The sequence below is a fragment of the Alligator mississippiensis genome, chromosome 3 (assembly GCF_030867095.1).
Source record: "Alligator mississippiensis isolate rAllMis1 chromosome 3, rAllMis1, whole genome shotgun sequence".
Lineage (NCBI taxonomy): Eukaryota > Metazoa > Chordata > Crocodylia > Alligatoridae > Alligator > Alligator mississippiensis.
In genome coordinates this window covers 267,948,345-267,970,179 of record NC_081826.1, presented here as the reverse complement: position 1 = coordinate 267,970,179, position 21,835 = coordinate 267,948,345, and the positions used below count along the sequence as shown (strand labels likewise).

Below are 21,835 nucleotides of genomic sequence, written 5' to 3'. Positions count from 1 at the left end.
AAAAAACTGCTTTTATTTTCTCTTTAGGGTTCTACCAATTCAAAAGGATGTCACAGGGAATTTCAGGAGCCCCATCCACCTTTCAGCAGTTAGTGAGAGTGTGGTAGGAGATATGAACATGACAAAAGTTCTTGTTTACCTCAACAATCTTATAGTGTTTGGCAGAACCCTTGAGGAACATGAGGGGAGATTGATGAAAGTCTTAGATAGGCTAGAAGCTGTGGCGCTCAAGTGAGCACTGGACAAATGTAAATTTTGTCAAACTTCCATTAAATATGTCCGACATGTAGTTTCCCAGGACGGAATCAGTACTGACCTTGAGAAAACAGAAGCCATGACTATGTGGCCGTGGCCCCAAAACTATCAGGATCTCAAGAGGTTCCTTGGATTTACAGGATATTATAGGCGTTTTGTCCAAGATTACGCTGCGATAGTTAAACCATTAAATGAGTTAACACGGGGCTGTCAGATGGGGAGACACAAATGCCCTGCCAAGGCCCCCCACACCATGGTGGTGGCACCTACTCAAGCCATTCTGCACCATCCATTGGAACCTTTTGGGTCTTGCTGGACTGACCAGCGTGAAAAAGTATTCTGAACTTTGACAGCATGGCTCACTCGAGTGCTTGTGCTGGCCTATGCTGGTTCTGCTAAACCCTATGTGTTGCACACAGACACCAGTCTTGAAAGTCTGGGGGCTGTGCTTTACCAAGACCATGAAGGGAACAAACGCCAGTTGCATTTGCCAGTTGAAGCCTGACACCTAGTGAGATGAGGTACCTGGTTCATAAGCTAGAATTTTTGGCACTGAAGTGGGTTGTCACTGAGAAGTTTAAAGACTATTTGTATGGGACAAAATTCACAGTATGGACGGACAACAATCCCCTAATGTACATTCTGATTAGTGCTAAGCTAGATGCCACTAGGCATCGGTGGGTGCCTGCTCTGTCAGCTTACCCATTTAGTCTACACTACAGTGCTGGGCAACAAAATGTAGATGCAGATGCCCTTTCTCATTGCCCATGTGGTCCTGGAGTGAAGATGGTTAAGGAAGAGGAAGTTAAGAGCATCTGCAACTTGGGAGGACTGGGGAGATCTCTAGAGGACAGGATAGGCGATTGTGCGGCAGAGGTCCTGGGACTGCCCCTGGAGTGCATTCTGGCAGCCCTGGTGAGTTACATCACCTTGACTCAATCTGCTCTGCCCCAGATGAGTATTCCCCAATGGCGAGAGACCCAGAAACAGGGCCCAGAAATTAATGAGATTCTGGAACAAAAGAATGGTGGAGCCCTTGTGCCTGGGAAGGGGCTCAACACATTGTGCGGCAGATTGCTAATGTGGGAATGGGTCCAGCTCTAAGTAATAGATGGAGTTCTGTATCAAGTCACCACTAGGCCTCTGGGGAAACAATAGCACAGCTTGTGTTCCCAAAAGTGTACCAGCAGTTAGTTTTGTGGGAACTACACAATGATTTTGGGCACTTGGGAGCTGAACAGACTCTGGCACTAGTCGGTGATAGATTTTTTTGGCCCTGCATGGCTAGTGATGGGAAGACCAAACGCATGCAGCGGAAGACCCTGCCCAGTAAGACTGCCTACTTACATATGATTACCACCTTGAAGGCCCTAGAGCTTGTGTGCATAGATATTCTGTCTGTTGAAGCTGACAGTTGAATGTGGGTAACATCTTGGTGGTGATGGATCACTTCACACGATATGCAGAGACCTATCCTATGCAAGATCAGAAAGCTTCCACTATGGCCAAGGTGTTATGGGATAAATACTTTTCTGTGTATATGGGATAAATACTTTTGGGTGTATGGCCATTCAGATCAGGGGAGGGACTTTGAGAGCCGGCTGCTGTGGAGGTCTTGCATCTAGCTGGGATCAGAAAGTTGCAAACCACACCCTATCACCCACAGGGAAATCCTCAGTTGGAGAGGTTAACAGAACCTTGCTAAATATGTTGGGACTCTCCACCTGGAGCAAAAGGCCTACTGGAGTCAGTACATTGTTTTTTTTATTGCATGAGTATAACACCACAAAAAACGATGTTACTGGGGTCAGTCCCTGCTTACTGATGTTTGGGAGGGAGCCCCATATTCCCATTGATTTATGCTTTGGGGTAACCCCAAATGAGGAGGAGTGTGTCACTCATCATCTATAGGTGGCAAAGTTACAGGAGAAGCTTCAGCAAGCATACCAGCGAGTGCAGGAGGTAGCCCATAGAAACACAGCATGCCATAAAGCAAGGAATGACCTCCAGGTACGCACTCAAGGGTTATAGCCAGGAGACCGAGTGCTCTTAAGAAATGTGGGAGTGGCTGGGAAGCATAAAATAGCCAACTGGTGGAAAATGACTCCCTACGTGATAATACGGCAGATGGAAAATCTGCCTGTATATAAGATAAAGCCTGGGGTTGGAGCCAGTATAGAAAAGACTGTACATCACAATTTATTACTGCCCACAGGGGAGTTAGTGGGGCCCCCTTTGCCAGGCTCAGAGGGGCAGCAATCTCCACCGAACCGGCGACTTAGGACCCAGATGAGATCACCAGATACCCCTGGTTTTCTAGGCCAGGGCTAGAGGGATGCCTTAAACAGTGAGTCTGACAAGGATTACTTGGGGCAGTGGGTCTCAAGCTGAGCACAAGGGCGTACCGTTCATAGCAAGCTGAAGGGGGCTGACAATGTCAGTGGGATACCTCATTTCAGCCAGTGATCACAATGCCTCCTAGCCCAGGTAGTGAAGTCTGCAGGACCCCAGAACCTGCTCCTATGGAGGAGGCCCAGGATTTTGGCAATTAAGAACCAGCTGGGAGCCAACTCTCTCTGGGGCCAGAGGTACCCACGGAGGAGCTGGCATCACCACTCTTCCCAGATACCACCCGACCTATTCGGGTAGTGAATCCAGTAAAGAAGCTCACTTATGATGCCCCAGGTGTCATTTCAGAAACCCCTGCACTGCACCCCTGGAAATGATAAATGACTACTCTTTACTAGTTACTAAAGTTGGTAAACTCAAACACAGGGGAGAATGTGAAGGTGCTGAAGAGTTTGCTCACATCTTACAATCCCATTCAGGGTGTTTGCATTGTTGGGATTTGGATTTGCAGCAGGCTGTGCACGCAGATATAGTAGGCGTTAACCAGCTGAAGCTTGGAGCTGAAGCCTGCAGAATGCATACATGGGACTGGACAGTTGAAACTCTGTCTGAGGTGGGAAGCCCAGGAAAAAAGAAAAGAAAAAGGGAGAGATCTGGGAGAGAGATTAGCTGAGGGCTGCGGGGGAGAAGGTCTGCTTCTGAAAGGGGCTGCTACCAGGACAATTGCTTCTGAGAGGACTACTGGCAAAAGAATTGTTGCTGAGTGAGCTGCTACTGAGGGCAGAGGAGCCATAAGCTACTGAGCACCCAGGATCACTGGATATCCTTTACTAAAGGAGCAGGACATCCAGGAAAGACTGGAAAAGGGAAGAAACCCCGGTCTCAGGAGCAGGTGCACCCAAGGGCCTGACAGACAACTCCATCTTTGGACCAGATGATAGCATTGCCACACCTCTTCTGAGGCAGAGTGAGCACAGCTCCACTGGTGCTCAACTGCAGCCATCTCACAGTTGATTGCTTTGCTGCGGACAGAGTGATTCTGTGGGGGATCTGGCTGTTTAAGTGTATATACCTGTTATAAGCTGTCTGAATACTAAATTTGATAACACAATTGCTTTTGCTATATGATAAGTATTTGCTTTTATTTGCAGGTATAGATAATTATCAAGCTCATTGAAAAATATTGTGTTTGTTATCTATGTGATGCCAAATCTGTTAATTTCTTAGTTGCTATTGTAAATAATAAATTATTGTAAATAGTCATTTAGTATGTGATCTGGTACAGGGAGAACCATGGGAGAGCACTCCACTGAATGGTGGCTCCCAGCCTGTAGATGGAGTGGGAGTTGACTGAGACCTATTGGCATCCCAAGATCCTGAAAATTTGGACGTGGTTGCGGGTAGCACTGCTGCCAGGGTTACATTAGGAACTGGGGGGCTTACAGGGAGTTGAGACCCAGGATGAGTAGAGGTTTTGTTAAACAGCCAGTGTGCCAAGAGCCTTAGTTATAACCAGTGGTCTTGCTTTTTTGTTATAATTATACTGCTGGTTTAGGTTGGACTAGAAAGGGGTGAAAGGAGGTCCCAGTGGTGCCCAAGGGGTACATGGCTGTCTGGAGCCCTGCCAGAGAGCAGGGGCTTGACTACAATGTAAGAGAGAGAATAGGTCAGAGACCCCATAGCCCAAGAGGGGCAGAGATTGGGGCCAGGGGACCACTGTCCAAAAGGGGCAGTGACAGGGCCAGAGCTCCCACAGCCCAGAGAGAGGCAGAGATAATAACCTGGGAGAAACAAAGCACGGGTCGAGGACCTGTAGTCAAGGAGGGGCAGAAACAGGGCTAGAGAGCCCACAGCCCATGAGAAGTGGAGATAGTCCAGAAGGGTGAAATAGGGGCTGGATCCCAAGAAGCCAGGTCTGGTGCTGTGCGTCTAGGCCAAAGTGAACAGCAGAGCGGTGTGGGGGGCAGAAGCTGGGAAGGCTGAGGTCCTGACAAGGGAGAGGAGGCTGGAGGTGGCCTAGTGGTTTGTGATGAGTGGAAACACCTGCAAGGCATGGACATGGCTATTAGGGAGATACAGAGGCTGTGATGAGCTCAGAAGGCAACAGGTGCCTGTGAGAAGCATGTGCAGGCCAGAAAGGCCCATATAGTAGGTCTGAGAGGGATCTGTGTGCAGAGGATAGGTTATAGCTCCCTCTAAGGCTTAATAAACCTTGGAAAGGGAGGCTGCACACAAGATCGAAGTATGCAAACAAGAGCAAAGGTGGGGGTGGGGTGCACCTTAGAGTTGGAGTGGAGCAGGAGTTGAGTTGCCACCAGGGGATGTGATGGTCACCCCTGAAACACTGGTCCTGTTGCACTGTTATAATTATTATAGCCTGTTTTTAAGTAACGCATCAGCAGCTTTATGGGTAGAGGAAAACTTTCTCATAGTCAAATTTGTATTCAGTTTCCATTAGAAGGTTCATTTTAGGCTTGCATTTTATATTAACTCTGACCTAAAATAAATAGCATGGGTTGGAGTCTCAGTAGTAAATCAATATTGCTTCATTGATATCAATGGAATTATGCCAGTTTGTGCCAGATGAGAAATGCATCCTAGTATGTCAACAGTAATGTTAAAATATAAACATACTGTATTGTCATTTAAAAAACAACTACCAAAGCAAACAATAAATGATGGACTCAGTTGCCCAGTCATGTAGGTTTATCTTCATCAATATCAAAAACATATCTACATACACAATTTTACTCAAAATCTATAATGTTGCAGATGTTCCCTACCAAGTTACCTAAACAACATCCTGCTGAAGTGCCATTTGGAAAGAACAGCATTTTCACCACTTTGCACAAGTGAAAATACATGGTGTAGAAATTAGGTCTTTGGTTCTTGCCTAGATTCCAAGAGAAGAAAAACCAAAGAATGAAGAATGGAAGAAATTCAAATTTGATATTAGATTTTCCGTTACCTGAGAAAGGGGTCTGCCATTTTACTTATCTATAAAACACTGTTAGCAAGTATGGCATGTGGCATATTAATAATAGATATTGTTGCTAATATCTTCCCCAAATTTGAATTCCTCAGTATTACTTTTTCAGTGCTCCTAAGGTATGTGACAGTGGTTCTGAACTCTAAAGTCTCTTAAAGTGTGGATAAAGAGAGGATAAACCAGTTAAACCGAAGGGGTTTTGTTTTTACTTTGTTTTTACTTAAGTTTTGCAAAACTTAGTCATTGGGGTTTTGGTTTTGTAAAACCAAAAAAACAGGATGAAATCCTGGCTTCCTTGAAATCAATGAGAATTAGACCATCAACGTCAGCAGAGCTAAAATTTCACCCTGGAGACCTAACACTGTTGATGGACACTGAAGATCCTATAGAAGTTTTGACCCAAAGCTTAACTCCGGTGTTTTCTAGCCTCAGGGATGAATACCAAACCAGTTCATATGAAGAGGGAGATCAGAACAATTAGTGTGAGCTACATGGTCAATCTTTTCACAAGTATTGTGAATCTGCTGCCATGACTAATAAATAATTAGGGTCTCCTTAAAAGATGTCTTCCTCCTAGCTCTTCTTGTGGCCATTAAAACAACTGTCTGTGGTGGTAGCTCTCATATAGAGGCCTTCAGATATCATCAACCTATGTTTGGCTGAACTAGATATTTGCCATGGTAGCAGACTTAGGTGGTATTAATGGAAGCTCCATTCTGTGGAATTAAGGCACAGGGGAGGTTAGTAAAACCACCAGAGAAGAGGAGTTAAGGATGCTGAGCAATATAGAAGAGCCAGCAAAAGAGATATTAAAAAGACATGAAAGAAACAGGAGAAAATGTGTATAGAAATAGAGGCCAAAAAGGCAACCAACAAAACAAACAAAAAAACCCAACCCAAGCAGGAGGGTGAAGAGAGGAAAAGAAGATGGCGGTAACACCTGTATGAGGGCATCATGGGGGTCATAGGGGAGGGTAACCAATGTCAATCCAGTCATAAGGGAAGTTGATACCAGAGAGTCTGCACCTGCTGTCCTCCCTGAGAAATGGCCTATCTTATATTTTTATCCAGTTTCTGTGCTTCTTCAGGGAACTCCTGTGCATATCTTCATTTGGCAGCCTCCATGCATAAAATCATAGGCAACCACAGTCACAGAAATTGTGAAACCTCCAGATGTATTCCATACTACTGACTGTATTTATATGGTTCTTTTGTGAGGTATTTTTTTTATAAAGCTTATAGGTAGGAAAACTTCACCGTTATCCTTCCAGACAGGAATAGGAAGGGGGAGGAGGTCTTTGTTAGTCAAAACTAGCCTTGAGCAGTCACATTTCCAAGAACACATGAATATGTAGGGTCTAGCACTGAACAGTGGAAAAATATTTTCCTGGTGTCAGGTGGTATTTAAAGAACTTTTGACTTAAAGATTATTTTTTGTGGAAACATACAGTAAAACATTAAAGATTCAGAGTATTGTTCCGGGTTCTATGGAGATTACTGACAACTCCACGGTGTCAACAGAGGATCATCTCACAGGTCCTGTGTAAGCAGTTATAAACAGCCTCTGCAAACCACAGTATGGATGGTTGGACATGAAGTATAAGATCAGAGATCAATATTCCCTCTAAGGAGTAACGGTCTGTGAGCATGCCGCTTCAGTCCCGCCTCCCCCTTTCGACGCAGTCTGCCAGTAGGTGTCCCAAAGTAAGTGTCCAGGTGGGAGTGGGCAGGGTTCAGCCACCACCCTTTGCCATGCTAACTGCAGCCCAGAGCAGCGCAGTGGAGTGCTGTGGGGCAGCCATGGGCTAGACACAATCAATTGTAGCTTAACACCTAAAAACTTAAAATATAAGAATCTATCATGATCGTACCTGAGAAAGGTATTTCTGATTTACTAGATGCTGAATATCTTACTATAGTTTTGTCAAGGTGATTTTGAATGAAAATTTGAAGCTATTTAAATGCGCAAAAATATTTAATTTTTTTCATTAAAGAAAATTTCTTATAAATTCTTGATACCCAAGGAAAAAAAGAGTTATGTTTTGCATTCAAAACTAAATGCTTTATTAAAAAGTATTATCCATAACTAATAAATTAATTGTTTGTTATTGCTGTACTCTGCAAGATTTTAGAACTAATGTATCGCATCCTCATGTATCTAGTTATTATTTCTAGATTGAAAGAGGAAAAAACAAATTTTCTATCCCTAAGTAATAATTGATCAGAACAATCTGAATCAAGCAAAGTACTCTCTGCACCTGCAAGAGAGGTTAATATTGCCAAAAGTTGCTTGAGAAGTTCATACAACTCTGGTTCCATATTTTTATCAACAAAGTTTTACCAGTTCAATGGTTTGGTTCTTTTTAAAGTTTTGGTGAAAGCACTCTATCCAAATTCACTCCCCAAGGTGAGGCAAGGCAGGGCTGGGGGCTGGGGCTGGTGCAGGCCTTGCTGGCTCTGGGGAATTGCTCCACTCCCCAGCCCTGATGCCATGCGCCTCCTCGCTCCCTGAGGTGATGCGGGGGAGTGGAGCAGTTCCCCGGAGCCAGAGGAGCCCGCGCCAGCCCCCAGCCCCAGCCCCCATTTCCATCCCCATCCCTGCCCCTGCCTCACCTCGGGGAGGAGCTGCTGCCTGCCCTGGATGAGGAGTGAGGAGCTTACCTTCAGTAAGTGTCCCATGCCGGCCCCAGTGCCTCCACTGCACTCTACGCCCAGCTCCTCTCCGGGAGGATGCGCGGCTTTAAAAAGTTTGTGTGCAGCAGGATTTTTACTTGTGCACGGCTGCACACATGCGCAGCTTAGAGGGAACACTGTCAGAGAGGAAGTTAAATGACTAGCTCCCCTGGTCCTGGCCCCTGGAGGTTTGGGGAGCTATGGAGGTCAGCAGGATTTTAAAGTTGCTGCCAGAACTAAAGCGATTTATATGAAAACTGAGTCTAATACTCTGTTGTGCTCTGGCCCCTTTGGGCTGCACATGTGCTGGTAAACAAGTAGATATGCCAAGCTGAGAATTTATTCTTTGGCATTGGGAAATACTTACCCTGGGCAGTTGGTGTACCCCAACTGGTTTGTATACTCTCCTGCAGCCATATCTTTAGCTGTTGTATGGGCCTTTACGGACCATAGCAATTGGGCAAAATTCCTAATGGCTCCAGTTCCCTGATGGTGGGATGCCTAGCAAAGCAGAAAATTAGTTCTGGTGTCTAACTTTGAAATAAGTGAATGAATACCTTTCCTAACAAGTTGGTTAAGAAATGTTTGCTAGGGATACCCCCATAACTGATAGCGTGTGGAAGAGATGGGTTTATCAATCAAAGGTTTCCTCCCACCTGTTAGCAGTTGTCCTGGAGATCTGTGCTTAGGAGCTGAACAAGACATATACAGCAGGAAAATGTATAGCAGCCTTTGCAAAGTGCTGTAAGGACCTGAACTGAGACATGCTGATCACTGCATAGTAGTACAGCTTACTATCAGTAGATAGTACAGTGGACCCATCTAGACTGCAGGAACTTCACTGTGTGGGACAATGATTCCAGTGCACATATACTCACCTCATTGTCCTGATGATTAATTTCACTAAGATTTGATTGCTGCAGCAGCACAGTTAGAAGCCTGTGGAAACAAAGATACAGTTAATATGTTACATCTAAGACTAAAACTGAAAAACTAACATTTTTAGCACAGCACAATCTGGAACGCAAAACAATATTAAAAATAGCGATAAACATCAAGCAGAACCTCTGATCAGGAGAATTCATCTTGGAAATCCAAACCTAGATCTGCTTTTGAGCTTTGTGGATAAAAATTTGTTTAAATGTGACAACAAAGGCTTAGCACATGGAATAAGCAGAGCGATAGCTCCAAAAATTTAAAAGCAGTTAAAATCTGGAACAGGCAACCGTTGATCCTGTGGATCATGGTGTACACATAAGAAGCCCAGTCAGATGCCTGATGAACCGGTTTGTAGCTGACAAGTTCAGTTCCAGAGCAACATAGGTCGTTACAAGTTTCACAGATCACAGGCTGCCTACAAACTCATTGGAGGGATCAACAGCAAATAGGCAGAGCCCTTTTCTCCCCAGCACCACCTGGGGTGACAAGGAACAATGGTCATAAGCTGATGGAGAATAGGTTTAGGTTAGAGATCAGAAGGAAATATTTTACAGTTAGGGTGGCCAAAATCTGGAACTAGCTTCCAGGGAAGTGGTCCTCACCCCTACCTTGGGCAAATGCAAGAGGAGGTTGGATGATCACCTGTCTGGGGTCTTGTGAACCCAGCATTCATTCCTGCCTGTGGCAGGGGGTCAGGCTAGATGATCTGTTCAGGTTTCTCCTGACCTTAGCTACTATGAAACTATATGTTGTCTTAGTTGAAGTTCAAGTTTACAGCACATTGCTTTCTTCCTTGTTTTTCTTCCATCCTCTGGATCAAAACTGCTTCATGTTGACCTGCACCCAGTGTCAAATGTTCCCTCCAGATTGAATGGGATTCTGCACACTCCCCCCAGCTTTCTATGTTGATGCTGAATTAATTCATATATTTTTTCCTGCTGCTGCCTTTGTTTCAAGGTAATTTGCATCATCACAGATCCTCACAAGAGGTGAGAGGCTCCATACCAGCTATGAACTGACTGCCCAGAGGAGTTTTCCATCTATTGACTCCTCTCTGAAATCCTATGAAATATGAACTTTCATTTCTACCCAGGAGAACTTTTACAATCTTTTCACCAATGCCTGATGGAGGGTGTTTGTGCCCGAAAGCTTGCAATTTAAGAATTTTTTTTGCAAAAATCTTGTTGGTCTAATAAAAGATATAATCTCTACTACGAGCCCTGATTGCCTTTTCCTTTAGACCAATACGGCTACAACCTGGATACCTGACTTCATATACTTTTTACACACATTGTGGTACTGCTATAGAGGGTGACCCCATTTTCTAGAGCTGTCTCGAATCTCACTATACAAAACGTTCTTGGGGATACGGTCTCCTCCCATTCTCCTGACATGGCCAATTCATCGCAATCTCCTCTTATTGATAGTGGTTACCAAGTGTGTCAGTCCTACATGCTCCAGTACCTCTGTGTTTGGTCTGTCTTCTCACTTTATTTTCAGGCTCTTATGCAGACATTTCACATGGAAGCTGTTCAGTCTCTTGATGTGCCTAACATATGTAGTTCACGTTTCTGAACCATAAAGCAGGGATGACAGTACACAAGTCTCATAGATTTGGATCTTCGCCTTAGCTGATAGTTTGCTGTTATTCCATGAACATTTCTGGAATAGCCCAAAATTCTTAGCTGCTTTTTTAATTCTGGAACAAATCAGATACAAATTCAAAATCAGCTAAAATCAGAAATAAATCTGATGCTAATTGATAAATTGGAGTACAGGCCCTGAGGTATCAGCATGAGGAAGGTTGTGTGTATGTGCTGTTTTTTATAACCTAGGCATTAATTGTGACATTATTTTAGAGTTTTAGAATAAGAGAAATGCAGGTTTTTTTCCTGAAAACTACTGTCTCTGAAATGACCTATTGTGTATTTTTACCTTTTGATTAATGGGATAGTGCATATGCAGGCATACCCAGATAGGGTTAAATTAGGTCTCACTGGGTGACACTGGGAAGAAAGATGATTACTATACTGTGAAATGGGATGTGCAGAGCAACATATCTGCTTATTTTTGTGGAACAGCAACCTATAAGCACTCCCCTCCTGCAGAGAGAATAGTAAAAATAAAAATATGACACCTGAGATGCTGTTCTTGGAATAACAGTTTATTACTCGATAGCTTTTGTCTCAAGATTTCCACTGTCTTCCTGCAAAGCACTGCTGTTTCTGGAGTTACCATGAATTTGGAGCAGGGGTTTATGTTTTACCGAAAGGCACTAAGCCATATTTGGATAGTAAAAATGACAATACATCTAAACCATCATATCACAGGCTCAGCCACTGAATTTATGTTATTTTGTCAGCTGGGAGGATCTGTACTAGAGGACCCAACTGTAATGGTCAGTGCCATAATACACATAAGCAGCATGTTCAGTTATCATGTAATGATGTATATATTTCCCCACTGAAAGATAAGACTGGTTGTATCTATTTTACTGCTTCATATCAGACTCATCTGAACTGGTCATAGTATATTTTCTCTATCAAGTTGTGCTACAATGTACTGTTTAATGTACAATTGTATTAATTTGTTTTAGGATTAATATAAAACAGGATTTCATAATTAAAGCATTAAGTACATTTGCAAAAATAAATACAATTGAACCTTAAATACTTCCTACTGCTTTATAAAGATATTTGATAAAAGCAAACCTTCAAGTCTCTTACCACTTGTCTATGGCAAACTTCAATCTGCTTTAAAAACTGGTAAAATTGAGATGAATATAAGATTAACTTAAACAAAAGAGGTTCCAAAATGTAGCAACTCTATAAGGAAATGCTGAGCTACCATTTCTTTGAATGTATTTGTTTCTGACTTATGTTTGACAAATCATTCTGCAGTGGCAAATTGCATTAGAATAACTGTCTAAAATAAACTAAATAGGAAATTATTTGCTTATGGTTCTTTGGTTATTTATAAACTCTGATGTAAAATCACCAGCTGTCAGAGTAAAGGGTGTAAGTCCTAAGATTCAATCCTATTTTTGTCCTTAGAAACGTTCTGAAAAAGAGTTAGCTTTTGGGGAAAGATCCCATCAACTGAAGCTAGTTTTCTGCCAAAGCTACTGTAGGACTTGACTTCCCTTCAGTGCTGGTATGATCTGATCATTAAATTCAAATGATCACTAAATCACTAAATATACTGCCCCTCTCCTGAGGCACACTACTGATTGCATGGTAGGTTTGTGTTATAACAGACTTAAAGGTCATGCCTGTTTTAGATCTCTGAGCAGGATAGAGTCTTGCCTCTTCTGGGTCTTACAAAGATACAGAGGCAACATTTTAGTGACCGGTTGCTGCAATTAATAAACAGAAAAACTGATAGCCCAAAGATCTGGTAGATTTTATAGACATTAGGGCTGGAAGGGACCTTGCAAGATCATCAGGTCCAGCCACCTGCCCAAGGGGCAGGAGGTCAGCTGGAGTTAGATCACCCCAGTAAGATAGGCATCCAAGCGTATCTTAAAGGTATCTAGAGTCGGTGCTTGCACCACTTCTGAGGGGAGTCTAATCCAGACTCTGGAAATTCGGATGGCAAAGAAGTTTTTCCTTTTGTCCAGTCTAAAATGGTCTTCCAGCAGTTTGTGACCGTTAGACCTCGTCTTCCCTTGGGGTGCCCCGGTGAACAGATGGTCTCCCAGTTCCTGATGCACACCCCTTATAGGCTGCCATCAAGTCACCCCTGAGCTTTGGCTTCTCCAGGCACATATTAAAATAAAATTGTATTTGATAAATTAATGTATTGTATGGGTCTGTAACCTGTTACATGGTTCCACTGCTGAACAGAGGATGCAATCTGTGAAAATAGTATATATGTAATATATGACATATACAGATGTTTTAAATTAATGTCCCACACCCCCAATTGCACAACTTCATGCAGTGCTCTGTTTATTTTAGCACTATATGTACCATTCATGGAGTAAGAAAAATCTGCTTATTCCAGTTCTCATTATTTGCTTGTACTGTTTCTTTCCTCTCAGTATCCCCATGGAACATCACTGAACTTTAAAAATTTGTCAGCCTGTGCACATGAAAAGTTTATGAGGATTGACTTGGGCATTTCTATTTCTGCACGGTCTATGTGCAGCTGATTATTCCTTTAGCACATGTATGTGTACCAGTGGTCTGCTAGTTCATAAGCTTGAATGAGAAATCATTTTATAACCAACTACCAGGCTTTGGCAACTGTTTAGATATGAAAAAACAAAAATAAATACAATGGAAAATCTTACTAATGGGTATGGTAATCCAGCCCTGCCTGCTGGTACCAGGGCAATCATATCTAGAACTAATTTTGTTGACTTGGGCTAATAGGACAGATGAAAAGGAGCTGAGCTGCTGGCATGCTCCTGCATGGAGCAAGGTCTGACAGTTTCCATGGGGACTGTGTAAAAACCTCAGGGAACCCTGCGTACTGCACTTAAAGTAAATAATTGTTCCCTTTCAAATATCAGCATGTGTAATGTTGTGCAAACACAGCCTTTTTTCTTTGGAAGTTTTGTTTAATGATAATACACACATACTTGTTCTGCAACCCTCCAAATGCACCATTGAAATGATGCATTAAAAACAATGAAGAAGGTGGAAAATTAATATAGCAGTGAAAAAGGTTGGCTAAGATAGAAGCTGTGACAAATGCACAGAAGTTAAGACTGCTTTGATTCATCTGTGTTAACAACAGTGTCACTTAAACTTCAAGTCAGTCTATGATGACGTCTGCATCCAGAAATGATTTGGTTCAAGACAGAATTTTGCATAAATTTATCAAGTTAAAATACTCAAAAAAATGCTAAGAACTCCTATTTGTGATGAGTGGAATGACAGAAACAGAGCCTTACTTGTGATTGACTTTGTAGAAATGCTTCTCTGATTTTGATATATCTCCAGTAATATTTGTCCAAAAATGAGACAATCCACTGCACACCATCTTATGGCATGTGTTAGAACAGCTGTTTGGTGACAACTGCCTTCCCATTCACAAGCCCACAGGCTGCCTGCCCTTCCAGTAATAACAATCATATAAGCAGGGAACTACCCAAGTCGAAGAGGTGGTCGACTGATTTCATGGGCAGATGGCAGGGCTGGCTACCATTTTGGATGGCTTATTGTGGTAGCCCTGCCACCCCCAAGCCTCTGATTGGCTGTGGGGCCCTGGTGCCCCCTTGTAAGCCTTCTTCACCAGTGAGTGGTATCTGTTGTACAGCCCCACCCCTTGCTGCTGATTGGCTGAAAGGGCTGTCCATCATGTGGTCCCACCCCCTCACTGCTGATTGGTGGAGGGGAGGTTCAGCTGGCATACAGGCTGGGAGCTTGCATTCAGAATTTCCTTGCTTTCAGGTTGATTCTTCACCCTACATCAACATACAAGTGTGGCACAACTGTATAGCATTATGGATATGTAAGTGGGTGGGTCTACATGTAAAATTAATTTGACACAATAAACTGGCATAGTTTGCACCAGAGTTTATTGCTCCTGGGCACAATGTTTGCACATGCACCCAGAACTGCAGCACATTGAGATCTGACCCAGCTCAATGTGCTGCAAAGGAGATGGTTGTGGCACAAGGGTGCAGTGTGGGGCTAACCAATAGACAGCCCTGCACTGTAGCACCCTCATGCCCCAGCCAGCCCCAGTCAGTGTCTACATGAGTGTTGTGGTGGAGTAAATAACTCCACCATAGGATAGTACTTGTGTTGGGCAGTACTATCCTACAGAAGAGTTAATTAGTTTACTCCAGCCTAACAGCTCCATTTGTATAGATGCTGACACATTACTGCAGAGCTAATTAGTCAGCTCCACAGTAAATATCTGATGTAGATGGCCCCTGTGTGTATAGCTCTAGAGCCCTGCCAGACCCTTCATTTATCTGAGGGGTAATTACCAAAAATAAGAGCAAGTCACAAGTGTAACCGTCACAACTAACCTCTCCACCCCATGGTGCTTCCAGACAAGGCACTCTCTTTTGGTTGTTCTGCTAACCATGCATTGCACCTCTAAGGCTTTTTCTTTTTTACAATCAAACATTGTTTGAAGGTGGGGGACGCACCTCACATCAAGGTCCGCAGTAGCAGCATGCAGTGGCAACCTTCCGTTTTTATCAGGTATGTTCTGCTTAGCACCATTTCTAAGCAAGCTGATGCAGCATTCAAGCCAGCCCTAAAAGGAAAATGGATAATGTTAATGAGGTAACTGGAAGATTCAGGGCCAGAATCTCATTTGGTGTGTAAGGTTGTAGTGCCATTGACTTTGATATGGACTACATGCCAAGGATTTGGCCCACTTTTTTTTCAGGAAAACATCTTTTTTGAGCTTCAAAGGGAATTCAGGATTAGTTCCTATTAAGTCCCGGGTATTTCATTTTTGTAACTAAGCTTCTTCATTGTACTGCAGTTAGGCTGTTCTGCAGCTCTGGCAGGGAGGGAGATATAAACATAGTGATTAAAACACTGCTCATTTCTGCATCACTAGCAAGTGTTGTGTATCTGACCACATATGGTGCTAATTAAGTCAGATTAAGATGTGAGCCTGAACATTTGATCTTAACTTCTTTATAAGAGACTAGCACTGATATTAAATAGTAAGAGCCCTAGCATTTGAGATGATCCTGAATCCCAGGGAAGTTGAGCATATGCTTAAGTGCTTTCCTCAAATCAAGGCCCTGGTGAAGAACCTACAAAGCATGATCAGTCCTATACAAGTCAAGTTAGACTGCTCAATACTGATAAAGGGAGTGGGTAGAAAGATGAAAGTGCAGTCTCCTTGGGTTGTCTACCAGTTACAATTTGGTTGCAGGGACGTTTGTGAGAGGAACATAGGACTAAGGTCTACACTTGGCTGCACACTGAAGTCAATAGTCTGGGATGGCATCTGCTTCAGATTTTTCCTAGATCTCACACTAAAGACAGCCTGGAAGCAGAAATGGCAGTGATGAAGCCAGGAAGCCTGAGGAACCCAAATGTTTTCCAATCATTTCTTTTTTTCAAAGAATTATTTTTCCCCTTTGTGGAAAGAAGGAAGAAAGGAGCATGGCTTCTAATCATGATAATTTTTTTAAATATCTGGCAAAGGAAATGCTGATTCTTGAATGTGATGTGCTTATGGAGTACATTTGAATGGGCTGTCCATTTTGCTACATTCTACACACATCTTTCTAGATGAAAATATCACAGGTAAACTGAAGCTTTGTTTTTGTTCTAAGTATGCAGGAAGATAAAAGGAAAGGGATGTGATTAAATTAGGCAGTGACTTTACTAACAGATTCTCTGGCTGTTATCCAGTAATAAATCATACTATACAGTGCAGGCCATTGTTCCATGTTTGCACCTAATTAGGAAGGATGGCAGTAAGCCCTTCCATCCTGCTAAATGTGGTCTTAGCCTGCTGCCGAATTCTCTTAAACTTGTTTTAAGGTTAAAGGATTGTGTCCCAGTGTGCTACCCAACTCCTGGTCCATCCAGCCAGGTCTCTCTGGTGTAAGGACATGAGAGAAGACTCCATGTGGCAAGGCAGAATGTAGAAGAATGGCTTCCCTGAGCCCTTCCAGTCAGCTCTCAGCTCAGGAGCTATATGCTTCCAGCCCTTCCATGTCACCCAACACCAAAAATAAAGGGAAATCTTTAAGAAACCACAATCCTTTTCTTGCTGCTTGACCTGCCATTGAGGGAATGGGGTTCATATTTTCACTGAAGCCCAGAACTGTACAAGTGTTGTACTCACTCTCTTCTGGTGACAATATTAAAAAATGCATCTTTTATTTTGCACACCCACACAGCCCTCTTGTCCCCAAATGCTTTCCATAAAACTCTTGGTACCAGATAAGTTGCCAAAGATAAACTTGTGCGTCCACAGGCATCTTGAGTATTAATGTTTGCTCCCATCTTCAACAGCAGCTTCACAGTATCAACTTGGCGTCCTGAAATGGCATGCATCAAAGGCGTGCAACCTTGGGGAAAAATAGTTAGATATTCTTTTACAATCCTTAATTTGTTAAAATCCTACACAGTTTCTTGTTTGCTAAATTCAGAGCTGATAATTAACACCCTCTCCACCCAAACAATTGTTTAACAATTGCACTGGGCTGTCCTGGAGCCAAGAATCAATCCCCATGCCAGCTGAATGATCACCCACTTAAAAAAAAAGTCACATTTCGTTATTTTAACTTTTGGTTGAAAAATCCTTTTTATTGGCAAGCCTTGTGTGTGAGCCAGGGGGTTCAGATACTAACTATGAAAGCAACTGTGGTAGGACTGAGGCCCCAAGAGTGGCAGTAATGCTCCCTGGTGGCCAAGCATTCCTGCCCCATTCCAGCTCCTTCAGATACCCTCCCTTCTACTTTGCCTGCCATACTCTGATGTAACTAATTATATGTACAGAGAATACCCCAGGGCCCCAGTGTCAGCCTCAGTCTCTTGCTACCTGTGGTCTCAAGTGCTTGGCTGACAACCATCACGCCCCAACTCAGTTATGGCCCCCTGTTCCTATCTGTGCCCTAGAGCAAAAGTTGCCTTTGGGGCAATAAACATGGCCTCCTGTAGGGGACTCTGCCCTCTTGGCTTTAGCCTACCATTATTCTGGCTGTTGGCTTCCAGCAGTGGCCCACTTATTCTGGCCTGGCTTTCTTGGCCTCAAACCTCTCTGCATGTCAGTTTCTTGGCCTCTATCACCTGTCTCTCACATGCTCTGGGTCTCCTGGCCCTTAGGCTCTGGATCTCCTGTGGTCCCAGACCCAGGGAAGGCTTTTCTTTTCACCTCTGGGCCCTCTGGGGCCCCAGACTTGGGCAAGGCTGCTTATGCCCCACCCCCAGCTTCCCCAGGCCAGGTGGTTCTGGTGCTGCTCAGTCCCCTTATGGTCTCTGACCCATACAGGGCTCTATGCAGGGTACCTCTTCAGCACCACTGTGGCCTGTATGCTGCTCCCATAGCCATAACCTGGTCCTCTGGTTTCAACTCAAACGCAATACAAATACAAGTGACCACTTTCAACAAAAACCTCAGGTTTATGCCTTCTTACAAGCCCTCCCACCCTTTTGGGCTCTCATTTCCTAGGTCCCATGGGTGGCTTGGGTGCTTGCCAGGCTGCCTCTTTCAGCCCCTCTCTCCCTGGAGCTCTGTTCCCTGTAGCACACAGGAGTCAGGCTACCCACCTTGCTTCTGGTGCCAGATTTATATGCTCTGGGGCACTGCCCCTTCAGGTCAGGTGACCCCCCCCCCAGACAGGCACAGGGGTTTCCCCTTGGGCTTAATTGTCAGCTTGCCCCTCCCTGCTGCAGCTCTACTCAGCTGCTTATGTCCTTTATCCTCAGGCTGTCTGGACTCTGCCCCACACAGCCAGCTTGTTGCAGAGCAGGTAGCTCCTGCTAGTTGCCTGCCTACACCACAACGTTAGCCTGCTGCATCTTCCCCTTAAATTAACAGGAGCCTCTGGGTCCCTGTTAGTGACATTTCTCAGAACATGGGCCAGCTCAGTCCTTGAAGGCACTCCCCTCAGACTTCCATTTCACCCTATCTGTGTATGCCTGTTTAAGAGAATAGGCGCTGTTCTGGGGGCACAGAAGAATGTGGTCTACAGATGCTATCACATGTAAGTCATATTTGAAAGATTATTCTGTTTTCTAGAACATTCAGAATTTAAGTGTGATTCCTGTAGTTCTTTTCATTACTGGAGAGAAGAGTGCAGTCCTAGAATCATAGAAAATTAGGGTTGGAAGGGACCTCACGAGGCCATCTAGTCCAACCTCCTGCTCAAAGCAGGGCCATCCCCAACTAGATCATCCTAGGCAAGCTTTGTCTATCTGGGTCTTAAAAACTCTCACCATTTTCATTGCCCTCCACTCGACTTTCTCCAATTTGTCTATGTCCTTTCTGTAGTGGGGGGCCATTGATTACTACCCTTTGAACCTGACAATCCAGCCAGCTTTCTATCCACCTTACCATTCATTCATCCAAACCATACTTCCTTAGTTTATTTGCAAAAATGTTGTGGGAGACTGTATCAAAAGCCTTGCTAAAGGCAAAATATATTATGTCCACTGCGCTCCCTGCATCCACAGAGCCAGTGATTTCATCATAGAAGGCAATCAGGAAGAAACATTCAAACTAATGCTTGGGGTCTCATCTTGTCTACACTGGAACCCTGGGGACATTATAAAGATGATATTGGAGACTGTTGGGCTTTGAGGTAGGAAGCTTAACTCTATTAATGTCATTCTTGAAACAGCTGAACTAATCATTCAGGAGGCATTTTGGAGGTTACTTTCCTCCTCAATCTGGTCAGCCTCTCTGCTATCACAGGCAGCAAGAGACTGGTGCCAGAACTAGGTTCTCTCCATGATACTGCTGAGCCCATCCATTTAGAGCTTCACCATCTCTGAATCTGTGATACGGATCTGTCACTGACACAGATCTCTGCATTTCTTAGGATTTAGACTGTATATTTTTCGTCTGCATCTTGGAAAAATATCACTGTGATTAAAAATGAGAGGTGGGATTGAATACCATCTAGTTAATGTGACACATTTATAGTTTTCTGGTTCATATTTACTTGGCAAATTCATGCATGTTTACAAGCAACTGCATGCACAAAATGAAGGTGATTTGGGTACAGCAGTGATGGACATAGCATGGAGACCTGAACTGAAAAAAAATAGGAAGTGGCAAGCATAGAACAGGTAATTATACATCCAGTTACCCTTTTTTGCAAGCAACTCCATATTTACCTTTTCATCATTTATCTGTTTGCACTCAGGCCCATATTTCACAAGTATAAATGACTGAAATGGTCTAATTTTGAAAATTTGGCCCCACAGGTCCTTAAAATGTCCACAAATGTATATGATTTGAACTTGACTACAGAAATGATTTTCTCCCTCTTTTGCTAAAATTTCAGCAGTTTCCCAACATCTTCCTTTCTAAACCTGATCGAATAAATACATGGCAGAGGACTTGTTTCTGAAATCCATGGTTCAGTTGTATGATTAAATAGATTATGTCATTAGTACGAAGAAAGAAGAAGGTTATATTATATTATCGCCTTCTAGAATACATATTTCTGGTGAATGTCCAAAAAATATGTTGAATGCATCATTTCTACTACTTACAAAAGTGGGAAACCAGATGCAATTCTACTTGTGATGATTCCCTTACCTTTGATGTTAAGAATAAAACTGAAAAGAAACCAATAATAGCTCAGTACCATGTTTTAGTGATTAACCCGTAGGAAGCATGATAAATCACTGTTTTACCCTCACTGTCACAGCATTCTAAGATTGAAGGATCTTCACGAATTACTGCAGTCAGAGTGTTAATGTCACCATTAGCTGCTGCTTGGTAAACCACAGTCAGGTCAATTTCTTCTACTGCATCACCTACAGAGATAGATACAGATAAGTGATAAGGTAGAAAAACTGTACAAAAGGAGAACAGTGAAAATAATGCTATTTACTTTCAGGAGCTTGTGACTATATAACACGTGTAGTGTAACAAAACAGATCCAGTCAATATGATGTGGCATTTGTTCACTTGAACCATATTTTTTGCTGCCAAGAAACATCCCCCTATGAATTCACAGGCAGAATGACTGAGCTATGCAGACATAAACTCAGGACTAACTTCTGACTTGCATAGAAAGCCATATAAATGTCACAGAAGGGAATGTGAGTGAGTGAGAAAAAACTTTCTTTCACCATAAAGTCATAAAAAACAAACCGACCCCTGAATAGTGAAGTAAGGGTTTAAAGGGAGGCAAAAGAGCCAAGAAACCCACTTGGCTAAACAGGGAAAGCCAAGATAACCAAAGGAGAAAAAGAGAGGCATACAGACTGTGGAAGCAGGGGGTAACCACCATGGAGGAGTATACCTGCTTGGCTCGCAGTTGCAGGGAGTCAGAAAGGCCAAAACAGAAACGGAACTCAGACTGGCTACAAAAATTAAAGACAACAAAAAGTCCTTCTTTAGGGACATAGTGAGTAAAAAGAAGGTGCATGGAAGCATAGGACCCCTACATGACAGACCAGGGCAATTGGTAACAGATAGGAAGGACAAAGCTGAGCTCCTAAACAAGTTCTTTGCATCTGTGTTCTTAAACACAGATAAAGACATATCTCCCAAAGGGGCTATAGACAGGCACAAGAGGGACTCCAACCCACCAACAGTTAGCACTGACCTAGTGAAGGAGCATTTGGAGGGGCTGGATGTGTTTAAGTAATCAGGCCCAAATGATCTTCATCCAAGGGTGCTGAAGGAATTGGCCAGTGTCATTGCAGAACCACTGGCGAGGTTGTTTGAGCACTCATGGTGCTCAGGATGGGTCCAAGAGGACTGGCAAAGGGACAATGTAGCCCCTATTTTCAAGAAGGGGAGGAAGAAAGATCCAGGTAATTATAGGCTGGTTAGTCTCACCTCTATCCTTGGGAAAACCTTTGAAAAAAGTATCAAGGATCACATTTGTGGGAGCCCAGCAGGAAAAATAATGCTGAATGGCAACCAGCATGGGTTCATAGCAGGTAGATCCTACCTGACTAACCTTGTTGCTTTTTATGACCGGGTCACAAAATGCTTAGATGCAGGAGT

General features: G+C 43.4%; 1 protein-coding gene across 1 annotated transcript in view; it reads right to left on the bottom strand.

Moving 5' to 3' along the window:
* ANKRD55 (ankyrin repeat domain 55) overlaps positions 1–21,835 on the bottom strand; it is a 91,693-nt gene that overhangs the window by 49,768 nt on the left and 20,090 nt on the right. Inside the window, exons 2-5 of the mRNA XM_006274481.4 lie at positions 20,509–20,631; positions 17,080–17,210; positions 15,315–15,424; positions 9,145–9,205 (exon numbers count right to left, since the gene is read on the bottom strand). Coding sequence (XP_006274543.2) covers positions 9,145–9,205; positions 15,315–15,424; positions 17,080–17,210; positions 20,509–20,631 — 425 coding nt within the window. The remainder of the gene's footprint in view (positions 1–9,144; positions 9,206–15,314; positions 15,425–17,079; positions 17,211–20,508; positions 20,632–21,835) is intronic.